Raw genomic sequence first — 14,317 nt, 5'->3', positions numbered from 1 at the left:
ACCTGTTTCTCAGCCTCTCTCTCTATCTGTTCAACATGTTGTATCCTCTCTCTCTCTCTCTCTCTCTCTCTCTCTCTCTCTCTCTCTCTCTCTCTCTCTCTCTCTCTCTCTCTCTCTCTCTCTCTCTCTCTCTCTCTCTCTCTCTCTCTCTCTCAATCTGTCTTTCTCTCTATCTATTCAACATGTTGTGTCCTCTCTCTCTCTCTCTCTCTCTCTCTATCTATTCAACATGTTGTGTCCTCTCTCTCTCTCTCTCTCTCTCTCTCTCTCTCTCTCTCTCTCTCTATCTGTCAACATGTTGTATCCTCTCTCTCTCTCTCTCTCTCTCTCTCTCTCTATCTATTCAACATGTTGTGTCCTCTCTCTCTCTCTCTCTCTCTCTATCTATTCAACATGTTGTGTCCTCTCTCTCTCTCTCTCTCTCTCTCTCTCTCTCAATCTGTCTTTCTCTCTATCTATTCAACATGTTGTGTCCTCTCTCTCTCTCTCTCTCTCTCTCTCTCTCAATCTGTCTTTCTCTCTATCTATTCAACATGTTGTGTCCTCTCTCTCTCTCTCTCTCTCTCTCTCTCAATCTGTCTTTCTCTCTATCTATTCAACATGTTGTGTCCTCTCTCTCTCTCTCTCTCTCTCTCTCTCTCTCTCAATCTGTCTTTCTCTCTATCTATTCAATATCTATTCAACATGTTGTGTCCTCTCTCTCTCTCTAAATCTGTTCACCTGAGAATCTGTTTGTCTTTCTCTCTATCTATTCAACATGTTGTATTCTCTCTCTCTCTCTCTCTCTCTCTAAATCTGTCTTTCTCTATCTATTCAACATGTTGTGTCCTCTCTCTCTCTCTCTCTAAATCTGTCTTTCTCTCTGTGTATTCACCATGTTGTCATCTCTCTCTCTCTCTCTCTCTCTCTCTCTCTCTCTCTCTCTCTAAATCTGTCTTTCTCTCTATTCAACATGTTGTATTCTCTCTCTCTAAATCTCTCTTTGTCTTTTTATGTATTCAACTTGCTGTATCCTCTCTCTAAATCTCCATTTGTCTTTCTCTCTGTGTATTCACCATGTTGTCATCTCTCTCTCTCTCTCTCTCTCTCTCTCTCTCTCTAAATCTGTCTTTCTCTCTATCTATTCAACATGTTGTGTCCTCTCTCTCTCTCTCTCTCTCTAAATCTGTCTTTCTATCTATTCAACTTGCTGTATCCTCTCTCTAAATCTCCATTTGTCTTTCTCTCTGTGTATTCACCATGTTGTGTCATCTCTCTCTCTCTAAATCTGTTTGTCTTTCTCTCTATCTCTTCAACATGTTGTATTCTCTCTCTCTCTCATTAAATCTCCATTTGTCTTTCTCTCTGTGTATTCACCCTGTTGTGTCATCTCTCTCTCTCTCTCTCTAAATCTGTCTTTCTCTCTATCTATTCAACATGTTGTATTCTCTCTCTCACTAAATCTCCATTTGTCTTTCTCTCTGTGTATTCACCCTGTTGTGTCATCTCTCTCTCTCTCTCTCTAAATCTGTCTTTCTCTCTATCTATTCAACATGTTGTATTCTCTCTCTCACTAAATCTCCATTTGTCTTTCTCTCTGTGTTTTCACCATGTTGTGTCATCTCTCTCTCTCTCTCTCTAAATCTCTGCTTGTCTTCCTCTCTATATGTCCGACCTGCTGTATCCTCTGTCTCTCTCCCCCCCCCTGCAGACGGGACATTACAACCTGCAGACCTGTCTTTCCATGGTGCTGCTGTCTCTGTCCATGGTGATGTCCGGCTCGGGGAACCTGAAGGTGCTGCAGCTCTGTCGCTTCCTGCACAAGAGAACCAGCGGCGAGATGAACTACGGCTTCCACATGGCTCACCACATGGCTCTGGGCCTGCTGTTCCTGGGAGGGGGGAGGTGAGGCGCCAGCACGCCGCTACACACACACACACACACACACACACACACACACACACACACACAACGTCAAATGGCCGATCACATGGTTCAAATACTGCTGTATTGACTGCTGTACCCAGAAGAGCAAGTGCAGCCCGGTTACATCATACTGCTGTGTAACAAGATGCACATCATACACGGACAAACATTTATCATTTTACAGATTCCCCACTGAAAAACCTATCAGAAGCAAATAGATCTCAAGATATAGGTTCACATTTTAAGGTCATATATTTAGCCCACTAGAGCTAGCTACCGGAATCCAGCCTAGGAGCTAATTAGCTGGTACGCTAGCTAACTTCCCTGCTAAATTCAAGCAATTCAGGTCGTTGTAGTTGCTTCTTGAGAGTGTTAGCTGTTTTGAGAACTGTTAGGTTTATCTGAAGTCCTCACTGACAGTAAGATTTTATATAGCACTTACAAAAACAAGTGTGCTTTACAAAAAGAAGTAAAACACATAAAGGAAGCAAGTGTGTTGAAGTAACGCTAGTTTTATTTACAATGCCGATCTTCTGGGTAGTTTCCCACCCAACATGGCCGCCATGGGCATGAGGTCAGTTGAGGTGGTGGCAGGCGTACTTGCACACATGAAGTACAGACTTTCACACACATGCACACACACACACGGACACACACACACACATAGGTGCCCTTGTGCACTGAACCCCAGCTGCTCAGTGGCCGGCAGTAGAAGACTGTGGTTATACTGGGCAGCTCCCAGGTTTGAACTGCATGCAAACTGCATGCAAATCTTCCCTGAATAAGTAAACGTTAAAATAAAACACACACACACACACACACACGCACTTTTGATTTAGGCTCATAATTCTGAGGGGAATGTGAGATGAGGATGCACACAGAGGTTAATTATATTCCACACAGCCTATTATGTGGCAACCTGAACTGCTGTATGCTAACAAGACTCGGATAGAGTGACAGACACACACATATTCACACACACACACAGACACATACACACACACACTCCAGATTTCATAAGACTCTGTGGCTGCTATTTCTGGGAAGCGGCAGGTACACACACATACACACACACACACACACTGCATGCATTGCCAGCATGGGTACACAAAGAGACCCACACACAAGTCTGTTTTGACTGGTGTCTGGTGCTTAATGAATGGCGCGTACACACACACACACCCACACACACAAACCAGGTTCCTCCACCCACTGACCTCGGCCTGTGTATTTTAAAAAGAAACAACGGCTCCTGCTCTCTCATTATGTGTTGCAAATCTCAGACTGAAGCTTTTGATTTTATTCTGGTCACGTCTTATTTTAGACCGGCCAGCTGGAGCCCCACGCAACGCCAGGCGAAAAAATCCACAAGTCTGTTTTATACCATAGGTCGTCAGAGGTCAGAGGTCAGAGGTCACGGCGTCTCGTTGTTTTCGTTCCTTCATTCATTCTCTCCTTCTCTCTGTCTGTCGCTCGTTCACCCCGTTTCATTGAATCCCTCCGTTCTCAGCCGCTCTCGCTGTCCTCAGATTTTATCTTTATCACCGGATTTCTTTTTCTCTTTCATTTTCTCACCTTTAGTTTTCGGCTTTCATCTGATCTTATATCTCTGTCTCTTTCTCTCTCGCTCTCACTCTCTGTCACTCTTGTTTTTTTCTTTCTCATTCTCCTCCCCCCCCCCCCCCTCTCTCTCTCTCTCTCTTTCTCTCTTTCTGTTTGCTCAGTAAGTTTCTCTTCCCATTCTTTCTTTTTAGCAGGAAGGTGAAGTGAAAGTTTTGTTTTTCCACCGAAGGTCGCACATGGCGTTCGGACTACAGATAGCTATGTTCTCTAGGTCTATATTAGCAAAAGTGAGGACTATTGACAGGTGTCGATTATGTACAGGTAGCGGGAAAAATGGCAAAACAGCTGTGTGAAGGTTTTTCTTTTTTGCTGTACATGCTGGAAGTGCATGTATCAGAAGTTGAAAATGTTGACCGTTGCAAACATGGAAAGTGACTCAGAGGAAATGGCTGTTAGCCTGCAGTCCAACGCCTCCCTGTTATTGTAGCAGCAGCGGACCAAACCCTCAGACAAGGAGGAAGGAAGATGAGGAGGGGGAGAAGGAGGAGGAAGATTTTATCCTCAGTGTTGCCACTCCTTTCAGTTTGAAAATTTGCGAAGCTGCAGATGTTATACGACGGGAGGGGTGGAGGGAGGGATTGCTCAAAAATGTGTGGTGGCGTTATTAGTTGGAATTTTTCTGTACGCCTACTGAAGTAAACCGCTAAAAATACACTGTTTTCCAGGAAGGACAAGGAATGGGATTTTGCTAAGAAGTGAAAAAGTCTTTGTAGCAGGAGCAAGAGGATTTAATGCTGGTTTCATAGCTCAGATTCCTTGTTTACTGCCATGTAGTTCATGCTGGCCCAGAGTCATTTAGAGCCGAGCTGAGTCACAGCTGAAGACCCACAGAGATACGTTAAGATACCAAAAAAAAAAAGCTGCAAATACAACCTGAAAATATGATATGAGCTGTTTGGTGATGCTCACGGGTTGCAGACCTGAACTGCGCAGTGAGAATTTGGCTGAATTTCACATTCGAATTAATGTGAATACAGAGCCAAAGTATTAATGTATTAATGTGTTGCACAAAACAAACTACAGCACTTTTAAAGGCACAGTAGGTAACATAAGTTTGTGGCCGACAAATGATGAAACTTTTACAGATTGAATCTTCTCTATTTTAGCGCTGGAGTCATTTTCAGTGTGTTCCTCATTCTTAAACTTGACCCAAGCAGCTGTTGAAGTGAAGAGGAACAACCCTCACCCCGGCTGACCCTTATTAAGAGCCCTAACAAGTAACCTTCCCTCTCCCGGCAGCTTTTACCGTCTGACCCGGCTCATTATAATGGCTCCAGTAGTTTAAGTAGACACTCAGCTGCCAGCTATTGTGCTTAAGAGATCACAACACACACCTGGTTCTACTAACAGGGACATGCATTGTTCTTGATGTGGAGCAACACTTGTGCTATTATAGACTGTGTGTGTGTGTGTGTGTGTGTGTGTGTTTAGAGTGCATGGTGAGACATAAATCCCTACAGTAAGTGTGTGTGTGTGTGTGCTCTGTAATTTTGTTATTTTTATTCCCCTTTCCTGTGCCAAGTACACATCTTACTCACCCATCACTCTTTGTGTGTGTGTGTGTGTGTGTGTGTTGGTGTAATTTTTCAATTATGACTGTTCCAACAAGTGGGCAATTTTAGAGCACACTTTGATGTTGCTAATGGCAGTGGTGAGAGTATAATGATGTGTTTGTGTGTGTGTGTGTGTGTGTGTGTGTGTGTGTGTGTGTGTGTGGGGGAGGTGTTTTCTTGTTTGTTGATGTTTTTTTCTATATCGTCCTATATTAGGTACACCCTGAGCACCTCCAATTCAGCCATCGCTGCCCTGCTGTGTGCTCTGTACCCCCACTTCCCTGCTCACAGCACTGACAACCGGTGAGACTGACACACACACACACACACACACACACACACACACGAAACCAGGTTCATGCAAACACTAACCATAACCTCTGTATTTTTAGAAAACAGTGGACACAGACCAGGCGTTGGTCAAATAGTACATCCAAAAACCTGATGTAGTTTGTTTTTGTCTACTTTTGGTGCCAGGTGGGTGGTGTTTCCCACACGGGACAATACAATGAGTGCCAGAAGGTTAAGACAATCACAGGAATGATTTGATTCAGTTGATGTGGTTAACTCCACCCTCCTGGTGCTGCACGGAGGTTAAAACACACCCTAATTATTTACAAGCACTGTATGATTCCCACCCCAAATGTATACACACACACACCCACACACACACACAGAGTCATATAAATGTTCAGTCACATCCAGCGGTGGTAGCATGTACTAATCATATCATATGACCGTATGATATGGGTTTATAAAGGCAGATACCAATGTTTTTAGACTGAAGTCATTGATAGCTGATATTTTGTGCTTTAAATTTGGCGATTTTCATGCCAAAATATTACAAGTATTCAGTGTTTCCCCCAGAATATTCCTCTTGTCAGGGTGGGAAAGCCTCTGAAACAGCATTTAGACTGTCATGGGACACTAAAACTCACATTGAAAACCCAGATTAATTAAATATTTAGCGCTTCCTTAAGGCAAGACTGCACCTATTGAATGCTCTGGCATACGTGATAGACTTTTAAATAAAGAATTAATTTACAAAAACAATTAAAAGACTAAATAAAATGTGGAACGAAACAATTTCACTGCAGGTTTTTTTTTTCTGTAGCTGTGATCAGGGTGGAGCCTCCGTCACATGAGAGCTGCATGACACTGACCGCTTGATTATCTGTACTCTAACTCTAGCAAATACTATAAATTATTAACAGCTGTGTGTTGATGTTGCGCTCCTCGCTGCAGCTACCACCTCCAGGCCCTGCGGCACCTCGGGGTGCTGGCCGCCGAGCCGCGCCTGCTGGTGCCGGTGGATGTGGACTCGCTGAAGCCCTGCTACGCCCTGCTAGACGTCACCTACAAGGTAAAGGAATAGCGGTTGGTTACGATGGAACGGGTGGCCTAGAGGGTGGGAATGAAACTCTCCCCTCCGATCTCCCCTCCCTCCCCGTAAGGCACTTCCAGCAGTAGAAGACTGTGGTTGTACTGGGCAGTTGTGGGTATCGGTGGTAATGGTTGTGCCTACTGGTTGTGTTGCTGGTTCACCAGGGTTCAACATGGAGGCCAGTCAACATCCAGAATCAAAAGCTGACATTCCTTACTCAAAGCAATATTGAGTAAGGAAGTCTGTCTGCAGTCTGTCTTCATCTCAGCTGACACCGAGCTGCAGTGAAACAAACGATTCAGAGGAAAAACCAGTGTAAATACTGGGGACCATGCCAACAAAGACTAGCATTAGCTTACTGTCCCAATACTTGAAGGTGCAATAAGTAATATTTTTACCGTCCCATAGCACAAACAGACCATAATATACCTGCAGGGGTTTGATAAGGTTGCTGATTAATAACCAATGACTGATCAATGACTCGGCCAGGTGTTGAGACTTCTGGCTCACTTTCTGGCCCGTACGAAAAACTCCCCATACATTTACATTTCAAGACACTCCCACGCCCAACACACACACACACACACACACACACACACACACACACAGCCAGCCAGCCAGCTATCTTTGATGACTGTTTCCTGCAATGCTCACATCGTGTGCTTTACTTATGGTGTTACATAGAAGTGTTTTTTTTTTTTTTACATGTTTCAAGATGTAACACCTTCTGGCTCTGCTGGTGTAATGATGATAAGAGGAACTCTGTTAGCTTGCTCTCTTAACCACCTTATCTCTCTCTCTCTCTCTCTCTCTCTCTCTCTCTCTCTCTCTCTCTCTCTCTCTCTCTCTCTATCTCTCTCTCTACCCCTCTGTCTCTCTACCCCTCTCTCTATCTCTCTCTCTCTCTGTCTCTCTCTACCCCTCTATATCTCTCTCTCTCTCTCTCTCTACCCCTCTCTCTCTCTCTCTACCCCTCTCTCTATCTCTCTATCTCTCTCTGTCTCTCTCTACCCCTCTCTCTATCTCTCTCTCTCTCTACCCCTCTCTCTATCTCTCTCTCTGTCTCTCTACCCCTCTATCTCTCTCTCTCTCTCTCTCTCTCTCTCTCTCTACCCCTCTCTCTCTCTCTCTCTACCCCTCTCTCTCTCTCTCTCTACCCCTCTCTCTATCTCTCTCTCTCTCTACCCCTCTCTCTATCTCTCTCTCTGTCTCTCTACCCCTCTCTCTCTCTCTCTCTCTCTCTCTCTCTGCGCGTCACAGATGTTCTTGTCAACCTTGTCCATAGTTGTCACTTCCTCTTGATAAGCTCTTTTACACACACACACACACACACACACACACAAACGCATGCAAACGCACACTGCAGAGTACAGTATGTGCTGGTTTCAGTTCGTTTTGAGGCGTAAAAGCGTGACTGTCCACCAAACCACCATGTTCTGCTTTTAGTCACCGTTACAGGACTGTAGCACACAGTTCAAATACCTCAGGTGTGATTTATGTAACTTGGTCACACCGTTCAGCCAAAGTAGTTTCTGCAACTTTTTAGGGCGATATTGACAGCAGCAGCAGCAGTCAGGAAACCGACCAGTATCTGGTTCTTAGGCCTGGTTCACGCTAGGGCTGAACAATTAATCAAAATTTTATAGAAATTGCAATATGGCCTACTGCAATTTTCAAATCGCAGGAGGTGCAATATTTGTTAAAGGCGAAATGTGTGTCAAAATACCATTTTAAATGAAATATTGTGGTGCTGCAGAGATGTCCTGACTTAAGAAAACATCTTTGTTTGGTACAGATCCCCGCAAAAATCACACCATAATCATTTTAATACGTTTTTCAATGAAAATGAGAATAATGATGTAAAAATGATCATTCCCTCTAATATCGCAAATCATATCGCAATTGCAATATCAGTCAAAATAATCGCAATTAGATATTTTTTTCAAAATAGTTCAGCCCTAGTTCACGCTTTAGTTCGTGCTCTCTGTGTGGCGAGACATCAGGGAGCCACAGATGTCTTTGTACCTTGGCATTCACGCTTCCTGCATATTTCATGACGACCGCACACCTGACAACTCAGCTCTTCTCATGGTTATTGTTTGTCAAGTCATGTTTATTTATGAAGCCCTTTATCACAAGCATGTCTCAAAGGGCTTAGGTCAAAGGTCATATAACATGTTACATCGCTATATATCATACTGCGTCATATACCATACTACACACTAACACACTCACGCCTACGGGCAATTTAGAGTCTCCAATCCACCTGACTTGCATGTCTTTGAACTCCACACAGAAAGAGCCGGGACGGAGATTCAAGCCCTTTGGAAATGTTTGATATATGTTTTTGTTTCTATTTTATACTGTTTCTACTGCTTCTATTTATTTGATCTTATTCATTTTATTGTCCTTACTTCCTGAAGCTCTTTGGCCTTATTCTCATTTTATCTGCCTTGTCTGGTTTTATTTTCTTTTGTAAAGCACTTTGTAACATTGTTAAGAAAAGTGCTATATAAATAACGTTTATTATATTATTATTATATAACCTTCTTGCTGTGAGGCGACAGCGCCAACCGCTGATCCACTGACCCCCAACAAGAAAAAAACCCACTGGAATCTGGATTTTTTTTCGGGGCATTTTTGCCTTTATTGGATAGTTAAAAGTAGAGAGAAACAGGAAAGATTAGGAGAGGGGGGGGATGACATGGGACATAGGTCCTGGGCCGAATTCGAACCCAGGACGCTGTGGTTATATGACCTCACGCAAGACTACAGTGGCCGCAATTACATCATTTTGATTGTGCGCACTCCGTTGCATCTATTTCCACGTGAAGCATGTTTTGTCCAAGTGTTTCATATTCACTCAGCTATCATTTTGCCCCAGTCTGTCTGGAGCGCTCAAACTATTTCAAACATTTAGAGTGTATTTCTGCCCTAGCGTGTTTGGTTTGTAATTAAAGCCAGCCATTGTTGTTGCAATGCAGTTAGGGATGCAGTAAATAGCTTCTGAATTATAGGAGCAGTAAATTCTAAATCTCAGTTTTTGGTCTTGCTCTGTACAGATGTGGCTATTTTAGAAGTCTCACTATCTTGCTGCAGCACTGTGAGGACTTGCTGCTCTGTAGCTTTTTTGAAGTCGGTCAGCCATGTTTTGAATTCAAACATTGCTGACTGTGCAAATAGTAATTTGAAAGACAAGTTTTGTGTTACCATACCTTTTTTTATCATTCAAGAAAGAGTAGGCTACAGTGGCTGCTGCTGCACTAATGCAGGATGGATGCAGGATGGGAGACTTCTTTGATAGCAGTGGAAAAAGGCAGGTAGTGAGAATAGAGTAGACATGTGCACATCAGTAGAGGTTCGAGAAGCGAACTGGCTTGTAACTGTAAGTTCGTAGGTTCGAATGCCGTATCAGCTGGGAAAATCTGGGCGGGGAAAGTGAAAGAGGAACACTCTGCCCTCCCTCAAAAACTACTGCACTTAAACCACCAACTGCTCCAGTGGTCAACAGTAGAAGACTCTTATACTGGGCAGCTCCCAGTTGTGAATGTGTAAAACTGTATGAATGTGAAGCAGTTTAACACTGGATAAAAGCATACATCATCAGCAAACCTCCCCTTTGTTCCTTAGGGAAAGCAAACCTTCCCCTAAAGTTTTGAAGAAAGGCCAGGACCTGGATGAAAAGTAGATGTGAAGCTCAGCTGAAAACATCTATAACCTAAGTGGATTCAAGCTCCCAGTGTTTTATCGCAGGGTTTCCACAGGTGAAGGATGGCTGAAGGTTGGAGACGGAGGTTGCTGTCCAAAGTGAGGACCGACGCTGACAGCGCTCCGCCTTTCAATCTAATTCACAGCAGAAAGCTCGGCCTGACGCTGTGAACATCAGTCACTCATAGCGTCACTCCCTGTGTGAGGGGAAATGCAGACATTTATGAAGCATGCAGACACATTTTATACGCTTTATGAGAGTCCACCAAATGAAATTAGAATTTACATAAGATTTAAATAATGGCTTAACATGACTTAAAGCAGGGGTGTCAAACTCAAATACACAGTGGGCCAAAATTTAAAACTTGAACAAAGTCGCGGGCCAACATTGAACAAATGAACTTTTTAATATGGACCCAAACAAGTTTTGCTTTAACATTGAATATGGAACAAGCAACACTTATTACCATACAATATATAACTTAATAGTGCAGACATGCAAAATCGAATTTCAAATAAAAAAAACACATCAATGGCATTAATTTATTAAATAAAATGTAAATAAAAATCGTATGCCCCTTTTCCATTTGCAGCCTTCTGATTTAAATATCAAAATAAACTTTTTCCACAGGCTAATAATTTTAAAATAAAATTAACAATAATAAATCAATCAACCATTCAAGCCCATGCCTTGGAGTAGCTTTCATAGTGTCGTCTAATGTTGTACTCCTTAGTTACAGCCACGTTGACTCCACAGACAAGACAAACAGGTCTGTCTTTTACATATGTAAACAGATATTCTGCCTCCCACCTGTCCAGAAAGCTCCTGTTTTCTGCCTTTCTTTTCGCCATTTTTCGGAAGGGGTAGCACGGTGACAGTTGTAGCGTGAGGTCGCTATGACTAATGTCACAGAGGAGAGGGTGTTTCTGGGTACTGTCCTGATTGGCGCGCTAAAACAACAGCAGAGCATTATGGGATTTGTAGTATTAGCAGTGAATGCGCTGTGTAATACCGGCGGGCCAGCTCTAGTAGTCATTTGGTATTGCCTCGCGGGCCAAATATAATTACACTGCGGGCCAAATTTGGCCCGCGGGCCAGAGTTTGACACCCATGACTTAAAGGAAGAGTTCACCCCAAAATGTAAATTCTGGCATTATCTAGGAAGTGTCGTCCCTCAGGGCCCCCTACTATTTGTTTTTATGGTCCTTTCTTGGCGACATTATTCATAAGCATAACGTCCTGTTTCATTGCTACACAGACGACAGCCAGCTATCTGCACCCCAAAGGCAGCTGCTTAAATAACCTCAAATACTGCGTGGATGTCCCATAACTTTCTTCAACTAAATGCAAATAAATCTGAAGTGGTTTTCTTCAGCCCCTCCAACTCCATTAACCAGATTCCAGATTCAGGACTCTGTAACCTTTCGGCCAGTATTAAACCTGTGGCAAGAAATGCGGGAGTGCTATTTGACTAAACTTAAACTTGACCAACAGGTTAAGAAAGTCCAAAACAGCAAAAAGATTTTAGATTAAAAATGCCTTTTATTGATATGGCATGGTTCTCTTGAACATTAAAAATAGAACTCAGACTCTGACACTTCCTGATGAAGATATGTGGCGGAAACTCTTTTTTTTTTAATGTTCAAGAGAACCATGTCTTGGTCGTGTTGATTTTTTTGAATTCTACTGATAACCCCACCACCAAAGAGCACCTTTCCATCATTGATTTTTAACCTATGTGTATCCCAGCAGCGCTCCCCAGTCTTCTTTTTTTTTTTCTACTGAAGGTTAAGAAAGTCATTCAGTGCTCCCAACTGAGAAATATTACACAGATCAGATTCTATCTTTCGTTCTTGCTGATCTCGAGAAAGTGATTCATGTCTTTACTACCTGCATGCCTGGACCACTGCCGTTCTCTGTGCTGTGGTCAGAGTGGCGGCTCTCTCGATCGCCTGCAGCTCGTGCAGAAATGCAGCTGCGAGGCTTCTAACTAATTCCAGGAAGTGAGATCATATCAGCCCCACTTTAGCCTCTTCACTCTGACTGCCTGTTGAATTCAGAATCAAATTTAAAGATCTTGCTCATCACTATTAAGGCTAAACTGGGTCTCGCCCCTCGCTATAATTCTGATGTTCTGTCCCCCCTATGAGCCTGATCGCTGCCTGAGATCATCTAACAGGGATCTGTCCCAAGATCCAGGCTTGTTAATAAAGGTGATCATGCCTTGCAGTAATGGGCTCTGTAGTCTGGAACAGCTTGCCCAATGGCCTCAGGCAAGCTACAACTGTGGTGTCAACCGTGTCTTCTTGAGCTCAACAGAGGGCAATAAAATGTCAAATTTCTCAAAACAGCTTGTGCAGCATAATCAAACTGTTCTATATCCAAACGATGGGACTGGCTTGCAGTGGCACAGTAGCATGCAGAGTGCTGTAAGGTGCCCGTAACCGTTTATGCTTTCCAAAGTGTCAGTGAGGTAAATATCGGAGGTAATGGGGTAAATATAAGCTTTTTGGACTCACAGTGTAGTTGTTCGGCTACAAAACACTTGGATTATGCTGGGCAAGCTGTTTGGAGAAATTTGATGGATGTTGTATGCCTTTTTTGGAGCTCTAAACAACCAGACTCTAAAGCTGTATTGGCAAGTACCTCACGATACAATTGTATCACAATACATTGCGATATATTGCAATACTCTACATAATTTACTGAAAATTTAAAAATAGAGCTGAAAATACAACTTGCTTTGTACCACCTGGGTAGTCTAATATGTGCATCACATTATATTGATAACTTGAGTCAAAACTATTTAATTCAAAGGGATTTGAGGGAAATTTAAGGACATTTTAAATCCGTTTAAAACATGAATATTTGTTTTTTAATGTATCGATACGAGGGGCTGGAAAATCGATACAGTATCGTGGAAAAAAATATTGCAATACTCAGCTGTATCGATTTTTTTGCACAGCCCTACCAGACTCTGATGTAAATTTGTGCGTACACGCCTTAGGTTCGTTGTGTATTCGTGTGTAAGTGTGTGTTGTAGTGACGTCTTTTCCTCTTGTTTCAGGAGACCCAGTGGTACGAGGAGACGACCGTGGAGCTGATGGCTCCCACCATGCTTCCTGAGCTGCACCTCCTCAAACGGGTAATGTCTGGGAAATAAAGTTCAGAGCCTCAGGATTTTGTTGTCCGTTGGTAGAGTTGGAGCAGGGCTTATTTTTTTACTACGTCGATTTTATTCTGAAGGTAATCATCTTCATCGATAAATACCATTGAAAGATCGTGCGGATGGAAGGGAATGGAGGAGAGTTACTTTGTTGCTTGCGCCTAAAAACTGACAGTTAATATTTTTCATATCCACCAATAGTTTGAGATCCTGGACATTTTTTGTAGTGATGTGTTCACTGTCAGTGCATGTGGTCGGTATAGTAGTTCATCTGTGAACGGTGGTATTTCGGGCGGTAATTGTATCACTGTTTGTCTCGTCATCAAGTTGAAGTTATATATTGTCGTTTGTATCAAGGTGAAGTTTAAGTTTTGTTGCTTGTATCAAGGTGAAGTTGAAGTTGTTTATTGTTTGTGTCAATGTGACGTTGAAGTTGTTTGTTGGTTGCAGGTCAAAGTGAAGGGACCACGTTACTGGGAGCTGACCATAGACCTCAGCAAAGAAACGCAGCACCTGAAGTAAGTAGTTTAAGTTTTAGTCACCTTTGAAGAAATGAAAGCTTAAAGAGAATCTTGTGAAAAAATAGAACCACTAAATGCACAGAGTGTACAGGTTAGTAGGAACCAGCTGCTTCTGTCCATGAATCAGACTGATCAGGTGAATCCAGGTGAAAGCTCTGATCCTTTTATTCATTTGACTTGTTAAATTCTCCCAGGATTTTCCGTCCTCTGTCCTCGACATTCTTTTGTTTTGGAATCGTACTTTGGCAGTTAAATATTTACCCCCCCCCCCCCCCCCCCCCCCCTCTCTCTCTCTCTCTCTGTCTTTCTCTCTCTGTCTCTCTCTCTCTCTCTCTCTCTCTCTCTCTGTCTTTCTCTCTCTCCCTCTCTCTCTCTCTCTCTCTCTCTCTCTCTCTCTCTCTCTCTCTCTCTCTCTCTCTCTCTCTCTGTCTGTCTCTCTCTCTTTCTCCCTCTCTC

General features: G+C 43.0%; 1 protein-coding gene across 1 annotated transcript in view; it reads left to right on the top strand.

Moving 5' to 3' along the window:
* Positions 1-14,317, top strand: part of anapc1 (anaphase promoting complex subunit 1) — an 80,267-nt gene that overhangs the window by 55,210 nt on the left and 10,740 nt on the right. Inside the window, exons 43-47 of the mRNA XM_078288682.1 lie at positions 1,691-1,884; positions 5,298-5,384; positions 6,327-6,444; positions 13,242-13,319; positions 13,791-13,858. Of these exons, the coding sequence (XP_078144808.1) occupies positions 1,691-1,884; positions 5,298-5,384; positions 6,327-6,444; positions 13,242-13,319; positions 13,791-13,858 (545 nt within the window). The remainder of the gene's footprint in view (positions 1-1,690; positions 1,885-5,297; positions 5,385-6,326; positions 6,445-13,241; positions 13,320-13,790; positions 13,859-14,317) is intronic.

The sequence above is a fragment of the Centroberyx gerrardi genome, chromosome 15 (assembly GCF_048128805.1).
Source record: "Centroberyx gerrardi isolate f3 chromosome 15, fCenGer3.hap1.cur.20231027, whole genome shotgun sequence".
NCBI classification, from domain to species: Eukaryota; Metazoa; Chordata; class Actinopteri; order Beryciformes; family Berycidae; genus Centroberyx; species Centroberyx gerrardi.
The sequence above is the reverse complement of the archived record's forward strand: the minus strand, read 5'-3'. Positions and strand labels throughout refer to the sequence as shown.